The 24,422-nt window shown below is 41.8% G+C and overlaps 1 protein-coding gene across 1 annotated transcript in view; it reads left to right on the top strand.

Moving 5' to 3' along the window:
• Positions 1–278: 278 nt before the first annotated feature.
• pipox (pipecolic acid oxidase) overlaps positions 279–24,422 on the top strand; it is a 40,053-nt gene continuing 15,909 nt past the window's right edge. The window contains exons 1-5 of the mRNA XM_083985018.1: positions 279–454; positions 4,283–4,431; positions 13,383–13,596; positions 18,325–18,507; positions 23,679–23,831. Coding sequence (XP_083841144.1) covers positions 344–454; positions 4,283–4,431; positions 13,383–13,596; positions 18,325–18,507; positions 23,679–23,831 — 810 coding nt within the window. The 5' untranslated portion in view covers positions 279–343. The remainder of the gene's footprint in view (positions 455–4,282; positions 4,432–13,382; positions 13,597–18,324; positions 18,508–23,678; positions 23,832–24,422) is intronic.

Raw genomic sequence — 24,422 nt, 5'->3', positions numbered from 1 at the left:
TACATGAAGCTCAGTAAAATCATAGAGGAACAGGTGCAACATTGGCTAAAATTTATTAAACAATGTTTTTTATGGGCTACAGTAGTTAAAGCGTTATTTGCCCTGCACCATGACTGACAGGCTCTTATGTCCTCTTATATCCCTGCAGTCTAAAACTGGGGCAGGTGCAGATCCTGCACCTTAACCCTCCTGGCAGACAGCGCTCAGGGCTGAATGCAACAACTCTCCGGTTCTCAGGTTCCTCCGGTTCCTCCTCCACTCGTAAGGGGCGTCACTGTTCCAGCTTGTTGAGTAGGGGAGAAGTGGGAGCGCTTGTTGTCCGTCACTGCTAAATATAGCTGCCATGTCGACTACAGGGGAGTATGAGTGCATAGTGATCGGGGCCGGCGTGCAGGGCTCCTTCACGGCCTATCAACTGGCGAAGAACAACCAGAGGACTCTTCTGCTGGAGCAGGTGTGTCACACACTCAACTTTGTGCTCTGAGACTTTCTGCAGCAGACTGCACCGGAGGGACAAGTGTAGTAGGTTTACTTCACATGACCAACAACTGTACAAGCATGAAGGTCTACAAGACTGAGACTCAGACTGAAACCTCAGCTCCAGGTTTAGAGATTAAAAAAAAAAAAAAGATCCTCATAATTCATGATCATCTAGACTCATCTACTACTTCTTAATGAGCTGTCACTCATAAGTCTCCTCCTCCTTTGGCCACTTTGCTGGGCTAAACATGGTGGTCGGTTACATAACACTGCTCCAAATGATCATAAAAATGCCACACAAGTTAATTTAATCTGATATATACAGTATGTGTATGTGTGAGTGCATGGGGGTAAAGCATCACATTTGCAAAACTGTTGTAGATTGACATACATTTGTTTAAGTTATTTAATTGGTGCAATCTAAAACGTATTAAAGAGTGACTGACAAAAAAACATGTTAAACAAATTATATATAACAAAATGGGATGCTTTTATTGTAATTTTTATGTTAAATTCAATTTAATTTGTTGTACGATTAATTTGAAGACATAACATCCACTTATTGATCTACACACAGTTTACCTGAAAACTGAAATAGACATGAAACAGTTCATCATCACACGTTGTCAGATCCCGGTGTAAGCCCCTGTTACAGGACTCCACTGGACCAGCTCTCTGTTTAAGGGTCTGAATTCCTCGTTCTAACAGTAACTAGCCCTGAGTAGAATTTCTAAGAATTGTTTTAAAGGGATAGTTCACCCAAAATTCAAATTTCACTCATTTTCTACTCACCCTCATGTCGACTAAGGGCTGGGAGAAGTTTCAGAGTCATCCGTGCCTTCTCTGAGTTACAGGGGGGTCCGTGCAGCACTGTATGTCCATATGATGGTAGCGAACGGGGCTCACTTTTCCTCGTCCAAAAAGACACACCAAAAAACATCCAAATACCTCCATACTGCTCTGCCGCGCGCGATTTGCACTGACACCGGCAGAGCAGTGAACTGAGACACTGGGAGCTTCCGCAACAAACAAGCTTAAAATATAGACTTATTTAATTTTTTTTGGAACAATTTCTCATGTTGGGGCTTCAAATACAAGAGGGACATTACAGACGAGCACTATGGAGGTATTTGGATGTTTTTTGGTGTGTCTTTTTGGACGAAGAAAAGTGAGCCCCATTCGCTACCGTCATATTGCAATGCAGTGGTGCGCGGAGCCCCGCTGTAACTCCTAGAAGGCACAGATGACTATGAAACTTCTCCCAACCCTTAGTCGACATGAGGGTGAGTAGAAAATTAGTGAAGTGGGTCAACTTCTCTATTTACATGGCGTGACCTTTTAAAAGTGCATTAAACATTATTTCATTATTCACATTTAATGTCAAAATTCATTATTTCAGTTAATATTTTTATCATAATATTACATTCCATTTCATCACACACTCATAATCATGTTTTTATCATATCTTATGTGTTTAACGTCTACTGATTGCTCTGGGGGGCAAAGTCCTGGGGTCTCAACCTTTTTACCTGATCTCACTTGACAACGTCTAGTAGCTAAGTAAATAGAAATATATTTTAAAAAATATATATATATATATATTGGAAGGAGCTAAAAAGGAAAGCAATAATGACCTAAAATTGAAAGATTAGAAGGTGTTGATGTTGCACATGTTAAACTAATTGCACTTTAAACTTGTGTTATAGTGATGCTGGAATGAGGGGTGACATAATTGGACCTGATGTGGATATAATGTGCATATTTATGGTGATATTTTATTATAAAAGTGGGTTATATACAATAATGGTACCGGTAATCATGAATTTTGCAAATATGTGTAAATATATATATATATATATATATATATATATATATATATATATATATATATATATATATATATATATATATATATATATATATATATATATATATAATCAACACAAAAATACTTATTGACTTCTGCAGCATCATTGATGTGATTGGTTAAATTAACCCATTGGGGGTTTGAGTTCTGCTGACCCACTTGTTTAACTGTATTGTGTATGTACTATATTGATTAGTCATTAGTTTGTAGTTATTTTATCTGTAGGTGACTAGAATAACTGCATGTGTTGATGACCTGTTTCAGTCTCATCACAGTTTGCTTAAGTGCATTTCATAATAATAGTAATAACAAACAGAATAGACCACCACACACCTCCGGCCTCACTTTTTCTTGCACAAAACATTGCATATATTATTTTTACGGTTTTGATGTGAACTTTCTGATGTGTGGAACTCGGACACAGCGAGAACCAATCAGCAGCGCCCTCCTTATCATTCCTGACCTTGCGTATGTTGTGATATTTAGTGTTTATGTAGCCTAAACTCTGGTCTAAAATTAGTCAAGTGCTTCTGTTAAACTTGCTCATCAAACATACACACACACTCATGTCCGAGTGTTTGTGTATGTGTATGTGTGTGCTGTGTTTAATGTGTTTGGCTGCCGTCTTTGTCCTGATTTGGCTTGAAACAGATAAAGAGTTGAAACCAGTTGATACTAGAGAGAATACAAATACTCCACTGTCCGGCCGTAGACCAGGCTGTGACCCAGTCTTGTTTTCTCTTATCTGGTTGTCACATATCCCCCTTCCTCCCCCCTCAGCTGGTGTGAAGATGTCAACAGAATCACTGAGCAGGAATCCCACATTCAGATTTTTCCTTCTCTTTAACACATCAGGTTTATTTTTGAAAATTAGTTAAAATATTGATATCTATTGGTGCATTTCATCTGGTGCTGACTTTGACTTGCCTACTTGAACTAGTTTCTGTAACTTCTCTGAAGTCAGAGCAGGAATGCAAAAGTTTTCCAGTTCAAGAAATACAGATACAAGATAAAGATCAGAGGCTGCAGACGCTGTAGAACAGTCATTAAAATGAGAAATGACTTTGTTACCAAATCGACCATCAATAAGCTGCAACTGTGGATTCAGTGCACTTGTAAAACAAAAACAAAAAAATACAGTATATAATTTAGATGAAAAACAGCTCTATTCAATAGGAAACACTGCTGCGGAAATAACAGATGCTGTGTTACACTGTGTAGATGTGACAAAGCTGTGGCCAAACAGTAATGTAATGCAGTTTCATCATCTGGACATCTGGTGGTTTGATGTCTCAGAAGACAGGAGGCTCCTGAAACATGAAATGAATGCACATGTTTGGCCGTTTTCATATATACGCATATATATGCTACTGTGTATATATATATCCTCATGAGGATATATGTGCATATATGAAACCTATATGCAGTTTATCTGTGCATATATGCTGCATATATGCACCATATATACTGTATATAGCATATATGCGTATATATGAAAACGGCCAATTTTATATATTCAAACCTGTATTAAAACTATAGGTTCTTTCCGTGTGGGTTGGGCTGAACTGAAACTTTAATAACTACAGTATATTTAACAGTGTGTGATCCTTTGTTTGCTGCCATGTTATTCTACCTGAACGCAATGAATTCTGGGAGAGATTGGACTGTGTTTTAAGGACAGTTAAGACTAATCACTAATCCCTAAACTGAGACCCAGCTTTAAACAAGAGGCAATGTCATAGTTATTTTTACGTCCTGGTTGCGTGATGAATATTTTTCCCAGTTGTCACACCAACCAACTTACACCTGCTCTAAACTACATGTAAGAGTCACAGCATCAAGCTGGTTATGATTCAGTAACAGATGGACTCCTACATCCACATACTTAAAGATTTTTTAATCTTAACCAAATGACGTCATGCTCATGTTTTCCAGTTTGTCCTGCCCCACACGCGAGGGAGCTCCCATGGCCAGACCCGCATCATCCGCAAGGCCTACGAGCAGGACTTCTACACCCACATGATGGAGGAGTGCTACAGGCTGTGGGCTCAGCTGGAGAAGGAGGCAGGTGTCAGACTGTACAGGTAAGAAGTCGGCAGGGGTAAAAAAAAAAAAAAGAAAAAGAAAAAGCCTATTAAGTAGAACACACTATAACAACACACAGAGATTTGTCACATCCAAGGTGTTGTGTTGTGCACGAGAGCAGCAACTCAATCCACGGGAGCCATGAATGCATGACTTTCTCATTACCTCCAGCGTCACTGAATCAAACCTCGACAGCTCCCGTGCCTTTGAATGTGAAACAGCAGCTTTTCTTTTTTTTTCTCTCTCTCTCTCTTTTTTCCTCCCGACTGTTAAACCTCTGATTCTCGTTCGCAGAGCGCGGAGGAATCAGTGTGTTTACAAATATGACAGCTAGCTTCCAGCGGCACGGCGACGTCTCTCCTTGGTCGTGTTTACCTCTGAGCAGCAGCACCAGCCAGAGGAATAACACTCATTTCATTATTCATGTCTCGGGGTATAACAGATCATGATACCGAGCCATGCCCACACATTATGTTCCCCTAGAAACACAGAGCGCCTCCTCGTCCCACCGCGACCATCCATAACTCATGACTGATGGGTCCACATCTGAAAGCCACCTGTGCCCTTGGGCCGGTGAGAAAAAAAAATGAAAAAAATGTCAGGCAGGTGGGGGCAGGTGAACCCACTGATGTAAAAAGCCCGGAGCGGAGCTAAAAATGTACCCACCAACCTTTTTATATTACCCACATACATGACAACATGCACACATCCACCTGCTGACCTGCTCCCACCAATCACCTGTGTTGAGAGGTGTCACATTTTACAGCCTCAACACACAAACACACACACACACACACTCACGCCTGCATCGCTTTGACTTCCTGCGTGACACAGTCGTAAACACACAAGCACTCTCGGGGAGACATGGTCATTAAATCTTCTAATGGATGTCTGAGGCCTTTAGCTGTGTCGTCTGTGCCTTATGGATACTGACAGATGTCGGCAGCAGCCTCCAGGAGACGCTGCTGGCGAAACGCCGCTCCGTCATCAATCAGACAGATTACCGAGTTAGACCTCCACTCTCACAACCGCTCGCAGTCACTTCACTACGAGGAAGCTGTGAGGCTGCTGCTGTGTCGGAGTCCACTGGACATTTGGTGTCCGATCAGATTTCACCGTCAAGGTTTTTAGTTTTCACTTTCATTTCGATTTGTGGTTTTAAGTACGGTGGCCCTGAGTGGTCAGTAATCTTGAAAAACACACGCAAAACACACAAACATGGTGTAAATCCAGAAAACAACTTGAATATCTGATTGATTATTGATGTAACTGATGTTATGATAATATTAAAGGGACATTGTGTAACTTCTCCTGTTATCTATTCACGAAAATCGATTATTTCGTTCAAAAGTACATTTTTCATTCCTCAATAATTACTCCCATCAACAAACTGAAGTGTTCCTTTCAGCTCTGAATGAGCCGTTCATATCATTCATATCTCCATGGAGCGGGTAAGCTCGGTGCTGGCTGCCATGTCGTGTCGCCATGTTTTTACGTTCAGTGGCAGCGTGACGGTAGGAAACCACGGAAACTCAGCGGAGACACCGGAGCTGTCGGCTCAGGTCGAGGTGGCGTCTGTGAAAAGTCACCGTGGTAACGCAGTGAGGAGGAACGGAGCGTTACACTGATGCTGCATTCACGTGCAGTCGGGCAGACGGCCGTCGCTAACAAACCAGATGTCATTTTAGTCACAGAAGTCCAGAGAAAGCCGGTAAAACATGGGTCAGGTAAACAATACGACATCGCCATGACAACATATTGTGACGTGTATTGTTTTGCCTCGTGCTGACGGACCACTTGTTTACATAGAGGCTTGTTTATGCCGTTACGTGCAGCGGCTGTTGTCCGTCGTCCGTCTGCCCAATTTCACGTGAATGCAGCATGAAAAATACGATTGAGTTGCTTGCGATATACAACCACAACGCCAGATGGGAGGAATTCCTACACAATGTGCCTTTAAAAAACACATGCAAAACAATATCTGATATTGATGTTATTATGATAATATTAAACCAAATTTGCTTTATGTTCATACCTGCCCTCAAGTATGTTTCACTCGTTAACAACACGGAACAATTCAAATGCCAACACAACATCTGAAAAAGGAACAGAAAGAAGAATAATCTGTCATCCTTTGACAAGTCATTAATTAACAAAGCAAATAATTAAATACAATTAAAACTAAAATAGCTCCAGGCCGCTCACACTTCTCTGTTCGTTCCTAGGTTACAATCAAATTTAAAGTACTCAGAGAAGCTCCCAAAATGATTTACCTGTCACAACAAAACAGAACAGAACAAAATTTAATTAACATGTTTCATTGTATTTCATGAACATGCTGGTTTTGATTGTTTCTAAATATTGTGTTCATTTTAGATTAGTTAGTTTTCAAAGATCTCTGTTCCTTTTAAGTTATCATGGCTTTCTCTCTTTAAAAAAAAAAAAAAATCTTTTTCAGTGTTGGTTGGAAAAGTTTTCTCACAAGCTTTGTACATCATTTGCAGAAAATACTGTTATTTACCAGTTCATGGAATTTCATCAGCTTTAAATGAGCAAATAATAGTTTGATAAATTGCTATATCGACTGCTACTAATGATTTCATAGCCGTATCTTCTTTGATTATAAATCAGATCTAGTTTCCCTCTTCCATCCTCCTGTTCTATGTACGATCTCATTGTGAAGCTCGATCCCCCTGAAATGAGTTAAATGGCAGTTTAGCCACAAGTCTCAGACCATGTCCACACCAGATATCCTTTTATATGTTTTTGGGCCTATCATCCACATTTAAACGCGTTTTTGTCCTTTAAGAGGAACTATGCAAGTCCGGTCGCTTTTCTGCTGTTTTGCTAACCCTCGTCCTGGCCATGTGCATTTGTTTACAACGCAGCCGGCGAGAAATCAATCAACAGAGCGGTAGATAAGTAAGGGATAATGTATAGTTCGGAGGTTGTTATGGAGAAATAAACCCCGACAGGTTGTATGGAACATTTCATTCAACATGAAGAGGTTTATTTCTCCATAACAACCGACCAACTGTACATTATCCCGCTTATTACACGGCTTACGAGTGAAATAATTAATTTGAAACATAATGTTGATCAAAATACGACTTTCATCGATTTAAAATTGCATTTAGCGAATCTGCAAGACCGGTCACTTCCGCTGTTTTGCCGAGCCTCCTCCCGTTCGTGCATTTGAAGCCTTTGATAATCAATCAGTGGATCGATGGATTACCATACACGTGTTACGATGTGTGTATTGTGTGTAGTCGTATCTGTCATAAACAAGAGATTAACTTTACTGTTTACGGGGTGCGTTTGTGTCGCGGAGCCGCTGTGCCAGCTGCACCGAGACGAGAGGAGAGCTGTGACATCGGGTCAGAGGCTCTGATCAGCAGGTTTGATTTCCAGCAGCGATGTGGAGGAGCCTCCATTCTCCTTGTAACAAGTTACAAGTCATTTATCTAACATCAATATTAGTCCGACGCTGTTTAATGACGGTAAAAATGAAACACAAGGTAAATATCCTGCATAGTTTCTCTTTTCTGTACTGCGCTGATCAGAGCGGCGTCCCTAGCAACGGTCTGTTATACATGACGACGGTCTGTTATACAGAAATAACAGACCGCAGAACGCAGCGCTGGACCAATCAGAGAGCAGGATTCAATAGAGCCGTGTAATAACATTATTTATCATATACGATGTTACCACCTGTATATTTGTGTAGTTTAATCTGTCATAAACAACAGATTACAGGTTAAGGGGCGCGTTACATTTGTGTCGCGGTGTGCAGAGACGAGAGCTGGGACACCGGGGTGTTTTCGTGTTTAAGTGTGAAGAAGAAAAAATATGTTTTTGGTTTTTGGTGAGCTGCTGCTTGCCCAGATACTAGCAAGCTCTGAGAGCAGGCAGCATCTTGCTGCTGGAGAAGAGCTGATTGGTTAATTCTTATCACATGACACGTGGTGTGCTTGCTGCATGTGTCGCACCAAATGCACGCCACTAACTTGACTTCACTTGACACTTGACGCCCGAAAGTAATGGATTTGTTGGTCCAAAAGACGCTACAATAATTGGAAAAGTGCAATAGAACAGCCCTTGAACTCAAGACTCCAAATTGGGAATTCCGAGGTTGTGCAATGAAATGCATTTACCTCGGAAGATGGAATTTCTGACTCGGATCTTTCCGAGTTCCGAGTGCAATCGAACGCAGCATTACAACACAAAGTATGACAGTAGTCATGGATACAGTAAACCAAGATAGTACTTCAGGTTCGCTATGATTGGTCAATGCGTTTTTAATAGTCAAAATGATATTGCCCCCTGCTGGTGTGGCTGCAGTGCACAGTGTTTTTGCGTTAACATATGGACAGAGATTTTTGTGAATTATATTCTTTTTAAATGGAGAAGGGAAAAACTCAATTCACAAAAGCACCCGGGTACATGTGGACCAGGCCTCGGCCTCGGTGGAAATAAGATAAAAATAAAAGCCAGCTTGTTTGTGTTGAACAGGACAGTTGGTCTCAGTCAGATTAGTCAGCAGGGTGAGGACAGTTTGGTCGGCCGCTGTGTTCCCGGCACTTCAGGAGGTTGTTGCAGTTGGTGTGGATGGGACAGATGGATGCTGCCTCTCTAACACGTGTTTGCCTCTGACACACTGTCACTTCTGGTCAACACTCACTCACAGGTTGGGGGAGAATTTATGCGTGAAGCTCAAATTCTCGGTCAGTTTTCCAGCAGAGCTGATGATGAGGAAGCAGAAGTTACAGAGGCTCTTCAGCAGCACTGAGTGGCCGCTCTGCCCCAAGAATGTTTTTCTCTTTCATCTCCTCTCTTATTCAAGTGCAGCATCGCAGAGCAGCTGGGCTCATACACAAGAAGAGTGAATGAGTTTACTGGCGCGTGGCCGCAGGTCTCTGGGTTGAGAAGTTCACATGTGTCGGAACAGTTTCGCAGTGTTTGGAAATGCCACGTTGGAAACGGTGCCTGAACAAACGGTGTCTTGATCTCACTGCTTCTGTAACATCAGTGCGAGGAAGCAGATGTTTGGATTCCACAGCAAATAAGTTTGGTAACTGCTCCTCGTATCCTAACATCAAAAACAGCTTGTTACCGCTGCTCCAAACAACATCAATGATCTCATTCAGCGTCCAGGTCTCCGAGTGCACCTGCTATTTTAGCTGCAGCAGTGAAAAGTGCAAAGCAGCTGCGTGAAGTGGGATGTAGGTCGGAAGAACGAGTGGCGTCTCTCGCTCTTCAAAAAACAGCTGCGTCAATCACAAGTGACAGATAATACAGGAAATCATGGTTTGTTGTGTTGATGGAGCAGAGCAGCGTGAATCTGCAGCCGGAGGCAGATGGTTTGGCTTTTTAACGGTTAATTAGTGCAATGATGGTGAAGTAGTTTATTATGACTGCATGGATCCAGAGCCACTTCAGTCACACGACCAGTGACACGGCAGCATTTGCTCTGTAACACATCCACCCATCCATTAACTAGCTCTTGATATATCTGAGGGTCACAGAGAGCTGGAGCCGATCCCAGCTGTCAGCGGCTCTGGACAGGTCGGCCCATTGTCACGTAATGAAAAGAATAAAACATGAACAGCTGTTTTTTTTTTTTTTAATTATTATTAATATTATTATTCCTTCAAACCAGGGAGGAGGCTGTGAGGAGCAGGATTAATGAGCTCTGTTAATCCAAAATAACAACAATTTGCTTTGCTCTACCTGATTTGAATAAACCTCCCACTTGTTCGCTCCTCTCCTCCCACTTGTGCATCGAGCAAATCAGTGAGGGGAAAGTGAGAAAAGGCTGAAATAACACTCGAGAGGAGCAAAGCCAGCTACAAGGTCGGGGAAATGTAAAAACAGTCAAAGTGCTGCTTGTACTAGTCGTTCATCTGTCACACAAATAGACCAGTGGCCTTAAGAGTCTAAAGTGATGACAGGACCAGAGGATGTAGTAAGGTGACAGGTCTTTTTTTTTCTTCTATATTTTTTGGGGGGCTTTTTTGCCTTTAAAGGGATAGTTCAACAATTTTGGCAAATTGGCCCATTGCCATAATCCCTATAGTTTTAGCAGTAGGTTCGTTACCTTTAATTATCGGTGCAAGCTTTTTTTTAGAACAGTGGAGCAGAGCCGCGAGCTGCTGAGCGCTACGCTACGGAGGCTAATGGGATTTCTTGGTTTCCCTCATCAAACTCATCAAATACACAATCCAACAACTCCAAAACGCTCTGGTGGACAAGTTGTGACCTGCACATTCACCACACTATGAGATAATAACACAACATTACGAGACAGAGTTGTTTTAGAAGGAAATTCATGCAAAACCGCTGATGCACGTTGCCTTCAGGGACAGTTTTTCATCAAACAGTCTCTGCATTTACCTCTAAAACAACTCTGTCTGGTAACGTTCTGTTATTATCTCATAGCGTGGTGAATGTGCAGGTCACAACTTGTCCACCAGAGCGTTTTGGAGTTGGGGAGGCAGAGAGGATATGCAGGAAAGGGCCGCTCAATGCGGGATTCAAACCGCCTGCAGTGAGGACTGTAGCCGCAACACATGGGGCGGCTGCTCTAACAACTGAGCTAAACACAGATCTTTAAATACGTAACTGGCCCTGGTCGTTTTACAAAAATGTCAGCCTATCGACCTACCAACCGATCGTCTGGAGACCATGAATGAATGTTCCAACCTGTAGATGTTAAGATACCAATAATATCTCATCTCATGCTCTGTAAACAGAGAATGATCTACTACCCTCTGGTCGGAGGTTCAGAGTTCCTCGCTGTAGGTTAAACAGATTTAAAAATTCATTCATCCCTGCATCTGTCAGGATTTTAAATTGGAGTAGATAACAGCCAGATAAAACTGGTGCTGATGAGGATTTGGCTGTAGGTGTGTTTTTTTTTTGTTGTTGCTTTTTTTTCATCTACAACAAGAGATCTGGCACTGAGTATTTATCATTATGTACTTATTATCTTTTGCATGGCTCCATGTGTATATTGTTGTTGCATAGTTTTTGGGTGCTTAGCACAAGAGATATTTCCCCACCTGGTGGGACAATAAAGTTTATCGTATCTCATCTGGATGAGTGGTGACCACCAGAACATGGAGGATTCCTCATCTGGTGACAGTGAATCGAGCTATAAAACATCACAGCAATCACAGTTTGAGAACCATTTCAGATGGTTGGAAGTGGCAGCTCAACCCTCAGCCTTGTTTTAAGGGGAAACTGCAGTTTCTTACAACTTATTTTACAGATATTGTCATAGTTTCTCTGGATTGTGAGTTCTCAGAGAAGTTGTTGAGATCTCAGAGTGCGACAAAAGTAGACAAAGCTTAGATCTGATTAAAGAGGACCAGGTAGAAGATGGGACAAGAAGGAGACAGGTGGTCAGGATGGAGCTAAACGCTTTTGAAAACCCATCCAACTACTCTCATAAGCTTTGTCCCAATTCAGGGGCTGGATCCTTCAAAGGACACGACCTGTGCAATCTATGGAGGCAATGGCTTCGAAGGCATGACCTCTGACGGCTGCATCAACCGTTGGTAAATGGGACGGTCCAACCTTCGAGCATTTCCTGATCGCGTCCGAACACAATCAGTGTCTTTATACAAACATTTGAATGTGGCGGCTTTTTTACATTACATAGGTGTGGTGCGTCATCCTAGAACAGGTGAAGAAAGGCAGGATTTGTTGGCCGCATTTGGAGGCGCCTTCAAATTGGGACAGGCCTTAATTGTCACAACACTGTGATGTAATTGGTCTTCAAATGGCGCCTCTGAGTTGGGACACAGCTAAAGAGACTTTGGGACTCTGCCACATTATAAGGGTGAGATATCACAACACTGACTTTAACTGGTTACTGTACAAGCTGTTGGTGCGTCCAACCTGATCCAAACCTCTCTGAAGATAGGCATTGAATATGTTGATACTATAATCTCCATCACCTGATCATAAATTATGTTTTATACTCACGGATCATTGAAAAAAAACAAAAAAAAACGGAGGAAACTGACAGAAAAAGCAAGATGGAGGCTGAATGGTCATATTAATAGCATTTTCTCTTTGCCTCCTGATGACCAGGAGTCATCATGCACATAAAGATGAAACTGAAAAAAGAAAAAAATGAAGCTGAGATGTTTAATAGGAGAGGAAATGACAAAAGAAAAGAACAAAATAACATTGCAGTGTATGATTCATACTCTGAACCGTGGACATGAATAACTCTCCCTGGACATGTGAGCTGCTGTCTCAAAGCAGAAGGCAGATTTTTTTTTTTTTTCCTTATTCCACCAGTTTCTCGCTGTCCTTTGTCAAGTTTAATAGATTTTTTTTTTTCAAGGGTGCATAGGAAGGCAGCGGGGGATTTGTGAGGAGAAACCTTGGCGTTGATGACCCTGAGTCGATCCTTCCCAGCTCCATGAAGACAATACTCACCAACAGCTCTATTCAGCCCTGCTGCATTTTCACTCCATTATCAACAGCCACAGGCGGGTTGTTGACAATACATGCAATTTTACCACAGAGAAGTCAAGACTGAGATGTGGGTATACTGTTGTATTTACAGCCACTGAATAGAAAAACTCCTGAGGTGTTACAGTGAAGCCACGCTGAAGTACAGCTTCAATGGTTAATGGCAATCATGGAGAAACTAAAATAAGTAATAAAAAAAACCTTCCGTCATCATTTTCCTGTCTATATCTATATATCAATACCTAAGGTTCCTTATTAGCCTTTATTGGAGCTTTCAAACTGCTGATAATCAAGTCATCATGGATTTCTCAAATATCATCACATAAACTTGGGGCAAAATTTTAAAGGCTCCACAAAAGGCCAGTAAGTGACCTTTGAGTTTTAAGACACTGTTCCCAACATCTGAAAGAAACCAGAAACCACTTCACGACCAAATCCTCTTATCCCCCCCCCCCCTCCGCAGACAAACCGGGCTCCTGGTGATGGGGCCGGAGAAGAGCCAGAGTTACCTGCAGTTTAAAACCACCCTGGAGAGGAACAAGGTTCCCCTGGTGGTTCTGAGCCGCGACAACTTCAGCCAGCACATCCCCAACTTCAACCTGGCCGAGGGAGACGGAGCGGTGGTGGACGTTACTGCCGGAGTCCTGTATGCCGACCGCGCACTCAAGACTGTACAGGTACCTTCAGGAACCGATGCTCAAGTCCAGGTGTTAGAGATCTTCAATCCAGGTTACAAGTGAAGTCTAATTAAAGGGATAGTTCAACATTTTGGCAAATTGTCCCATTGCCATAATCCCTATAGTCTTAGCAGTAGGTTTGTTACCTTTAATTGTCGGTTCAAGCTATTTTTAGAACGGCAGAGCAGAGCCGTGAGCTGCTCAGAGCTATGCTACGGAGGCTCATGGGATTTCTTGGTTTCCCTCATCAAACTCATCAAATACACAGTCCAACAACTCCAAAACGCTCTGGTGGACAAGTTGTGACCTGCACATTCACCACGCTATGAGATAATAACAGAACCTAACCAGACAGAGTTGTTTTAGAGGTAAATTCATGCAAAACCGCTGATGCGCGTTGCCTTCAGGGACAGTTTTTCATCAAGCAGTCTCTGTATTGACCTCGAAAACAATTCCGTCTTAGGCCAATTTGCCAAAATGTTGAACTATCCCTTTAAGATTAAAGTTGGAGGTTGTACTGTGTGGTGATTATTCAGAACTTTTACTTTGGCTTTTTGGACTTTCCAACCACACAGTCGTCATTTTCAGCAATTAGTTGCTGCTATTTCAAATTAATTTAGCACAAACCAACAAAGGTGCCACCTTAGCAGTTTGTGATTACATGAACTTATTTCTCAGGCCCTTGAAAAAACAAGCAAGCATACAAAACAACTAATCTGCCGACTTAAATAAAGGATGAATTTAACTTTGACCCCATCTAGAGGTGTAAAGGTATACCGTACTTCGGTATACCGCGGTGGTGTAAAGCCACGGTGGTGACACCGTGAGATTTCCAAGCTCACGGTGACGGTAATTAATTAATTATTTTAATATTATGCGGCGCTGCCAGCGCAACTCCACTTACACGTCGGGAACTCAAAACATTTCACTTCACGTTCACACGCAAGTCGGCTGGAAATAGCTCGCTCCTTTGTTGGTTTCTCTTTTTTTCCCCTCTCCAGAGCTCCCCCACAGTTCTGTGTGTGTGTGTGTGTGTGTGTGTGTGTGTGTGTGTGTGTGTGTGTGTGTGTGTGTGTGTGTGTGTGTGTGTGTGTGTGTGTGTGTCCGTGTTAGCGTTAGCTCCGTGAAGCCACAAGCCGAACTTAATCAAAGAAAGAAGGAGAGAGAGAAAGATGGAGTATAATACAGTAGATAGATGCACGGAGAGATGCATAATAGAGGCTGTGTGTGTGTATAATAGAGAGAGAGACTTTAGTGACTGAATATAAATAATTACATTTAGCTGACACTTAACTTTAACCAAATATAAGTTGTATTACTTTACATAAAGCATGTACTTTAATTTTAATACTGTCACGTGAAATACCGCGGTAGGCTATACTGTACTAACACCGTTACCGTACCGTACTGTAAAATCCCATACCGTTACACCCCTAACCCCATCCCTCGTCAACAATGGGATGTTCATATTTTCACAAATTGTGTGTTCTCTTGCCTTTTACAGCTCCATATAGCATCTATATTTATATTATATTCAAATGTTAAACATGAAAACAAAATAACGCACAAGTATACTCTGAAATCAACTTAAACTTCAATACCTTTTATTTGTCCTCAATGGGGCTATTTGGTGTGCAAGAGTGAGGAACATAAAACCTTTCAAAGTGGAAGTCGCGTAAAACACAAGTATAAGGTCACTAATGTAACAGGTATAAATGTAAACCAATTGTAGATAATAACCAAAAACCAATCAAAACTAGCGCATATTTAAAATAATAAAATTCAGTTTGAATCAGAAAACAGGGAGAGCTCTCTATATAAATATATGTATACATACATGTGTTGTTGATTGCCCAGTCCTACATGGAGGTCTACCAGAGTTTATTCACCTTAAATGCTCCGTGTCTCAAGGTTTCTTCAAGGGGTTTTTAAGGTCTGTCTCTCCTGTGCAAGTATAAAAATGCTCAGTCTGTATCCCTCACAAGCTAAATAAAACATTTGGTCTTCTAAGGTTCATTTTATAGAAATAAACCTGCATTATTCAAAGCATTAATAGAAAGTTACCCTGTGTGTTGTTCAAAAGAAAATTTTAATAAAACATAAATTGATGTCTGCTCCAGGGTTCATGGAGAAAAGTCTGCGTTTTTAATGGAAGGAATCTGTATAAAATGAACAGTAGCAAGAAAACCTTTGCGAGCGTGGAGGAAGCAATAACAGATATAAGAAGCAAAACATTTTCTGATTTTGCGGTCGAGAAGCAGATAGAAAAGTGGGCTGAAAAATACCCAGACGTGGATAATTGGACATATTTCATGGCCTTTCGTTTTAATCTAATAATAGCTCACAGCAGGAATATCTTCAGCAATAAATTCACATTACTGGACTCTGTCAGCGCCGCCGCCGAGAAGCACTGGAGGAGAACAGACTCATCCATGGCTGCCAGGTCAAGCACAAAACACTGCTTTGTTGTTTCAATGAGGTGTCACTTTCAATTGACTGGACAGATGTTCCAATGCTTTTTTTTGTGTGAAGCACCCATCAATTAGAAATTAAAGCTTGTAGAGATAGATGTGTAATAGATCGGCAGATTATTGCTTTGTGCATTTTCATGCCTCGGCTCTTTAATAGCCTCTTGCCTTTAATATTATGTTGTAATAAATGTTGCAATTGATCTGTCTTGTTACATTATCTCGGAGCGGCAGGTTTCTTTTACGTCTTTTTTCCCTTTTGTCGTTTCTCCGGCTCTTTGAAATCAGACTCTTGGGTTTTCTGCACACTGGATCATCTCCGGTGTGTCTACTCTAGACTCTAGGTCCTTAAACTGTTTGATGACCAAACCCTAGTGTTCGTGATCCAGTCGATGGCAATGATGCAGACCAGTTTAGCTGATTAATTAGGAAACAAAAGATTGTGAGTCAATTAAAGAGGGAACTGTAAATCAGTATAATCAATGATTTTGCTATTAACTACTGATTGAACATCACTGGTATCAGAATAGTCCTGATATTTCCAGCAGCACAACAGACAAAACCAACAGTGAAGAACCAGCAGCTGCAGTTCCCTTCCCGACCACTAGAGTGAGTCTCCAACAGTGAGTCAGTCTCCATAGTCTCCCATATTAAATGTCCTTTATCTTTACAGCCGAGTACAAAAACAGTATTCTACTCTTTAAAGCAGATATCAGTGGAATGTTTTTGTTAATATAAGTCCTAAATAGTCCTATTTTCCGTCAGCAATCACTTACATGAAGTATTTCAGCCTGCATGTGGGTGGGAGGGGTGGGGGTTAAGGTGTATTATTGTGTAGCGATCTGTGTTATCTGTTTTAATGTATCTTAATGTAACTTTTTATATACCTTTGTTTTATGTTTTATTGCCATGCTCCATCAGGCAGGGGGACTGCCAACGGAAATTAGCCTTCTGGCTATAATTGGGTGCATTTACATTTTATCCTTTTAAAATGTTCATTGATGTACACTGTCCCTCTTAAACAAATAAAGGAATTAAATTAAATTAAATTAAAACACGAGTCTCTCCGTCACTCTGCTCTGCTGTAACCCGAGGAGAAAATTTTCCTTGTGGGATACAAGTGTTATCCAATGAGGAGAGAGAACGGCATGAAGGGCTGTGTGTGCAGCCAAGGGATGCGCGTGAATGTGGTGACGTAGCACGAGGACCAATTGATGCCTGACAAGGGCGGGGGCTGCTAACTCATGGTGCGTTCAAAGAAACTCGTACTTTGTGTTTTTCCTTCCTGTGAAGTCATACCAGTTCGATCTGGTACGAGTTCACGGGTCGGAAGTTACGAGTGGGCGTTATAGGGAACTTTCACAGACAACAGGATGGTAAAAACACGAGCTACGGGTTACCTGGAACGCTACCAAGTCGTAGTTGTGACTTGAAGCTGTAACTTACGGTTTCAAAAGCCTGCCTTGAACGCAGCATTAGCCGAAACGGCCGTGAAGCTGATATCTGCTTTAATTGAGAGCTGGGTGAACGTACGCTTTCAACAAACCATAGTAGGCTACTGTAGCACATTACGTAGCATGAACTGAACGCTGAAATGCAATTTGGCGTCAATCAGGTGTTAGGGGGTGCTGCCAAGATGGCGAATGTGCAGCAGTTTACTCTGAGCTTCAGAAACCTGTGGGCAGAGTCAGAGAGGCTACATCCATCTTTATTTACTGTTTTTGATAACAAGGCTAACAGTTGTAGACGTGCTAGCAGTCTTCAATCATACACAGTGGTGCTTTTAGCCGAATGCTAAAGGCATTCATGCTTGAAATGACGGCGCTAACACTCTGAACACCCTTAGATAGGTAGATAATGTGGTGGATAGGTATAATCTGTCCATGTTTTTACATCTGAGTTTAGTACATTAGCATGGTAGCATTTACACAGGATCATGATCAAATGACTCAGGTGCTTGCTAATAGGGATATGTCGTATTAATTAGCTATATTGTAATAATATATCACAGGTCTAGATCTGCTCTGTATGAGAAAACTTCTGTTTGGTGTTACATAAAGCCAACTTTACCAAAGTAATGGAAATGCATCAGTACTGTGCTCCTGTATTGAGGATGGTAAAAAAAAAAAAAAAGTTCCTCTTGTGTAATCCACCATAGATAACACAGGTGATCAGTGGTTATCTGCAGCAGTCACCATACATGTCATTTGATAATCCCACTGAATAACTATCATTAATGTCCTGTCTCTTGTTCTGTCAGAGCCAGTTCCAGAAGTTGGGTGGAGTCCTAAGAGACAAGGAGAAGGTGCTGGACATCAAGCCCGGCCCTGTGGTGACGGTGACGACCTCTGCTGGCGTCTATCGAGCCAAGAGACTGGTGATCACCGCTGGACCCTGGGCCAACAGACTGCTGAGCCACACCGGTCTACAGCTGCCACTGGAGGTACTGGAGCTCCCTCTTCACAGTACATGGATGGCTCCGTTTTTATGAATCTCTTCCAAAACTGTAGTAGAGAAACTCCAACAGTGTTTAGACCTGACCATCAAAAGATCTGTAAAAGAAAAGAGTCCTCCAACCTGACGTAGCATTTGTGCTAGGTCCAGGGATTGGTTCACATAAGAGTGTTTAACATTGTCATCCAATGTAAAAGATTAGAGCCAGAGATTTTTCCTTCCATGAGAAAATAATGGAAATATAGAAACACGCAATGCTAAGTTGTAATATTAAGTAAAGTGATGATAATCTCCTGGATCCACACCCCAACCAATGTCTTCATCTCAGACACATGATCCTTCACTTCACCAGGTTTTGTGTAAATCAGTTTAAAGGGATACTTCACCCAAACATCGATAATTCACCAATCATCTACTCACCGTCATGCCAAGAAAGGGTTTGGAGAACTTTAGTCATCAAAACGCTTTCGGAGTTCCAGGGGGGGTCCAGCTGGCAATGGATTTTCATATAATGGCGGTGGATAGAGTTCACTTTTGAATCGACCAAAACACACACTATGAACCATCCAGATACCTCCATACTGCTCGTCCGTACTGACCCAAGTGTCCTAAAGCCGCCACATGGAAAAGTTGTTTGGAAAAAAATTATTTGATCTGTTTTTAGCCTTGTTGTTGCAGTAGCTCCCAGTGGCTCCGTGCGCGAGATTTGCTGCGAGATGTTCTTCCGTGTTTACATCCAGGGCCGGTTTTAGCTATGGGCAATACGGGCGACCGCCCAGGGCGCAATCTTTGTGAGGGCGCACGAGCGCTCTCCAAAAAAAAAAAAAAAAAAGACAAAACAAAACTCGCCGTCAAGTTAGTTAGTGGAGTGGTCGCTGGGGCGCCCCTATGTCACATCAACTTGCTGCTGAGAGTCATAGGCCTACTACAGGTTGTGTGTGTGTCAGAAGAGGCAAGGGAGAGGGGGGCGGGGGGGATCAACTTGCGACTGCAGAGGTCTCACGTCGGATGCTCCGCCGGCCCAGAGTGCTCTCATGCTGGGAAAGAAAGGATGGTTAAGCGCTAAACTCCTCGCCCTGAAGTTGGCTTCATTTTGGTAATGTTGCTATCGGGATGCCCAGCAATATTCCTCTTCTTCCTCTTCAATGTCCGGTCTCTGGTAAACAACATGAATGAACTGCGACAGGATCACGTTTTTAAAAGGATCCTAGACTGTCATGATGTTTGTAATGAGCATGGTTTAACAGCAACGTCACGCTGTTTCCAAAACCACACCGACTTCAGCAGAGAAGAAAGTTTAAGCACATTTTTAGTTTAGCCTACAGATGGAACAGTGGTTGCTGGCCCTACACTCACAAACAAAAACTATTTTAAATTGTGTATTTTTTTTAGAGGTTCAGAGGCTGTAGTCAAGCTGCTCAGTTTTAATATAGCCTAAGCCTATAATTTTATGTGATTGGCTATTTTAAAAAATCATTTAAATATGGCTGGATGATCAATAACAAATTAAACTGTGTTTTGACAAATTCAAACACATTTATTGATGATTTAATTTAAAGGAACCACGGTAGCCTATAAGATCATGTGTAAGATCAAATTCAGTGTTAAAGGCGCTCAGGCAGGTGATTTTGAAATAGGCTATGCTAAAAGTAATCCAGAAAGTACTATTAGTATTACTTTACTTGAGTAATCGAAATGCATAACAGATTACAGATTTTGGGACATGTAATCAGTAATCTCTAGGGGAATACATTTTAAAAGAAACCCCCCCAACACTGATTATATTATTCTTGTGTTTGTTCGTTGGTGGGTTTTTTTTTTTTTTTTTTTTTGGGGGGGGGGGGGGGGGGGCACCAAGGGATGTTTCGCCCAGGGCGTAAAACTAGCCAGGACCGCCTCTGTTTACATCAAACATCCAATGTTTGACAATGACGAACGAACATCTCGCAGCATATCTCGCGCATGCGCACAAACATCAACAGAGCCAGGGAGCTACTACAACAACGGGTCCATGCCTATGTTCCCACAGCCCTATGTTCCCACAGCCTTATGTTCCCACAGTTCTAAGATTTTTCTCAAAATTAGGCCCTATGTTCCCACTGGACTCTCTCTACCTATCTGGACTCTATATCTGGCCTGTCTAGCCTCTACCGGGTCTTTTTACTAAACTTAACCAACTCCTTTCTTCATTGCCTAAACCCAACCAATATTGGGACCAAAGGGCTGTGGGAACATTAGGGCCTAATTTTCAGTGACAACCAAGGTTAGAAATGTGGGAACATAGGGCTGTGGGAACATAGGAATGACCGCACAACAACAAGGCTGAAAACAACTTTTCCAAACCCTTCCTTGGCATGACGGTGAGTAGAAAATTGGTGAATAATCGGTTTTGGGTAAAGTATCCCTTTAAATCCTGCTGAGAAATGAATAAACAAACCAACAAACAGGCATCAGTGAAAAAACAACCTCCTTACATACAAAAAAAATTAAAGACACAAATGTTTTGATAAATAGATATAGTATGATTCTAATAAAAATGAACTGAAATGAAACAAAATAAGATAAAACAAATTAATCAATTTTCATCTTTATTGTAAAGAGTTAAGGTTGTCCAACTATTATTTTGCACCAAAAACCGAAACAGAAAACATTTTATTGTCATAATAACCTTTTATTTTATTATTAATTCATGTATTTATTCATCCTGTCCACTTGGCAGGTCATGAAAACACCTGGCTCTGTGTCTTTGTTGTGGATCAGGTCACAGAGTCGTATCTATGACTCAGTTTTCTCAGTTAACTCGTGTTTGGACCTCGACATAAAAAAAAAAACTCTGATGTGTTCAGAGTGTTGAGCTGTATGAGTTTGTACAGTTTAATGAGTTTGTTTGGCCTTGGCGAAGCGACGCACTCTCTGCTGCTCCACGTCGCCGTGGGTTACGAGTCATTTCCTGAGCAAACTGAAGTGAAGTCTTCACCCATGTGTGGACTCATCATGTGAGGCCCTTAGTGGGTTTTCCCCCCCGCCCCCCTCAACTCTTCACTGATGCCGGGACGGAGCCCGATCGAACATATGGATCCACTAACCCTAGTCCTCTCTCCATCCTGCAATATGCCACACATCCTGAAAAGAGGAGGTGATGGAGAAACAAGCAGACAGCTGTTAGAGTGCAGAGCTGGAGTTGATATTGGAGTTGCATTATTCAGACTTGCAGCGAGCTGGCGGGGGGGGGGGGGGGGGGGTGCCTGTGTGATCTGCTGGAAAAAGCAGCGACTCGGAGCGCGTTGGCTCGACGGAGCTCTTCAGTCTGAATTTTTATGGAGCCTGGGAAACGAGTGCACGGACGGTTAGTTCATTACACCCAGAGCTGCTCAACAATGTGTCCTTATTACGGCCACCGTCAGACGGACGTCGTTTGTACAGTCATGTGTACATTTCATTAAATTCTAATTCTCACCTTTCTGCTGCAGAGCGGCTGCCAAATTGCACTTTTATTAGCCAGGAAGAAAAAACCTGATGGAGCAGGAGGAGTTATGTATTTTGTTTGTATATGAAGGTTTAACCAGAGCAGGTGGGGAGGAGGGGGGTTAGTGAAGCTACTGATTCTGTGTCAGTGTCTTTGTGTTGGTTCAGGACTGAGAACAAGTCTCATATTGATCTGTTGTACAGTAAATATATTATTAATGAGACTGTGTCCATCAGCCTGAGCTTTCACATGTTCCACAACCACAACAATCCTGCTGCTCGCTTGGATTCTTTCTTTTTTTTAAATCAGGTTTTAGTTTTCTTGTAAAGCACTTAACAACCTTGGTAAGAAAAGGGCTATATAAAAATGTATTATTAGTAGTACTATTTTAAGTTGTAGTAGTAGTAGAGGTAGGAGCCTTCGCTGTTTTCATGTCCTTGAGCTCAAGAAATCTCAACAAGGAAAAAAAATCATTGTATGATGAACAGATGAGGAACTCGTTGTAATTCAGGCAGAGGTAAAAAGAAAATGTGTCATGAATGTGTTTGTTTAAATACTTAAAAAAAAAAAAAAAAAAAGGAAAAAAAGGGAAGTTTATTTTTGCCTGACAAATCCAGTTAATCCAGTGAATCAAACCCAGAGGACATTTTCAAAAGTTCAGTCCAAAAATCCTTTTGTGGACTGAAAAGACTAAAAGTTCTGGAGGTAATTCAGCTCAGACTGGTAAGACCAGACCTCATTTAATTGCAGATAAAATTTGAAACGTGTTGTTTGCACAGAATGAGGTTTGTCCCCAACGCTGACAAAAGGACGGACGTAAGGATGAGAAGTCATTAGTATGAACAGGGAGAACAATCACAGCAAAGATAAAGCTTCAATTTACAGATGCTAATTTCACATTTGTCTCAAGGCAACCTTGAAAAATGTTGCAATTTTACTTTACTTTTACTTTAGAGTAGCTTAAAGGACAAATGTAGATGTTTGTGTTAAAGCTCCATACAGTATAAAGGTAGATGTTTGTGTTAAAGCTCCATACAGTATAAAGGTAGATGTTTGTATTAAAGCTCCATACAGTATAAAGGTAGATGTTTGTATTAAAGCTCCGTACAGTATAAAGGTAGATGTTTGTATTAAATCTCCATACAGTATAAAGGTAGATGTTTGTGTTAAAGCTCCATACAGTATAAAGGTAGATGTTTGTATTAAAGCTCCATACAGTATAAAGGTAGATGTTTGTATTAAAGCTCCATATAGTATAAAGGTAGATGTCCATGTGTAGTGTGATTATAAAGCAGCTCTAGGTTCTATATTAATACTGTGAAAGTATCAAAGCCTCAGTCCACAGAGAAATGCACACAGCCTGTATTCAGAAACTGAGCCTGAAAACCAGCCGTCAGGACTTCCTGTCACTTTGTGATGTCACAACAAAGCCCCGCCCCCTCACCACCTGGGCCCACCATCCATCCAACAACAACTTGCAGGATTTGGTTTTATGTTATGTGTTTTATTCTGAAATCTGCTCTGTGTTTTATTAGATCACACAGAAAACAGTCAGCCAATCAGAAGAGAGACTCAGAGCCTTTTCTCTTCTGATTGGCTGGAGTTTTGTGCATGTAATCTAAATCCTGGTCCCTCATTGGGTCTTCATTAGGATGCGGGTCTCTGAGGTCTCTTCCCTGGTTTCTCTGCTGCAGGTGGTGAAGATAAACGTGTGCTACTGGAAGGAGAAGGTTCCTGGAACGTACGACGTGAAGCGACGTTTCCCCTGTTTCCTGCTCACCGAGGGCGAGGAGGCCGACGAGCACATCTACGGCCTCCCGTCCAACGAGTACCCGGGCCTGGTGAAGGTGCGTCACACAGACCTGTCTGCACCGATCTCCGGTCTCAGAGAGTTCACACCAGACAAGGTCCAGATGCTGCACAGACCTGTGGTGATTTAGTTAAAGGAATAGTTCACCAAAAAATGAAGTCATTAGTGACTCACCCTCATGCTGTTGAATACTCCGGAGTAGTTTTTTATTCCTCAAAGTGCATCTGGAGACCTGAGAGGCCGGTTCGTATAGTCCAACAAAAACTTTATATGAGAGTCAATAGAACCCGACACAAAAACGTCCATAAAACTACACAAAACCATTTAATATTCCTCCACACTGCTCGTCCACTGCAATCCAAGTGTCCTGAAGGAATATAGTCCAGAGTTTACTGGAAACGACGATTTTTACAGCCTAAACAGTCTTGTATTGCGCTCTGACGTTCACGCACGTGAACAGGACAGGACTGTTTAGGTTGTAAAAATGTCCTAAATGACGTTGTTTCCAGTAAACTTTGGACTATATTCCTTCAGGACACTTGGATTGCAGCCGACGAGCAGTGTGGAGGAATATTAAATGGTTTTTGTGTAGTTTTATGGACGTTTTTGTGTCGGGCCCTATTGACTC

The sequence above is a fragment of the Trachurus trachurus genome (genome assembly GCF_905171665.1).
Source record: "Trachurus trachurus genome assembly, chromosome: 13".
NCBI lineage: Eukaryota > Metazoa > Chordata > Actinopteri > Carangiformes > Carangidae > Trachurus > Trachurus trachurus.
The sequence above is the reverse complement of the archived record's forward strand: the minus strand, read 5'-3'. Positions and strand labels throughout refer to the sequence as shown.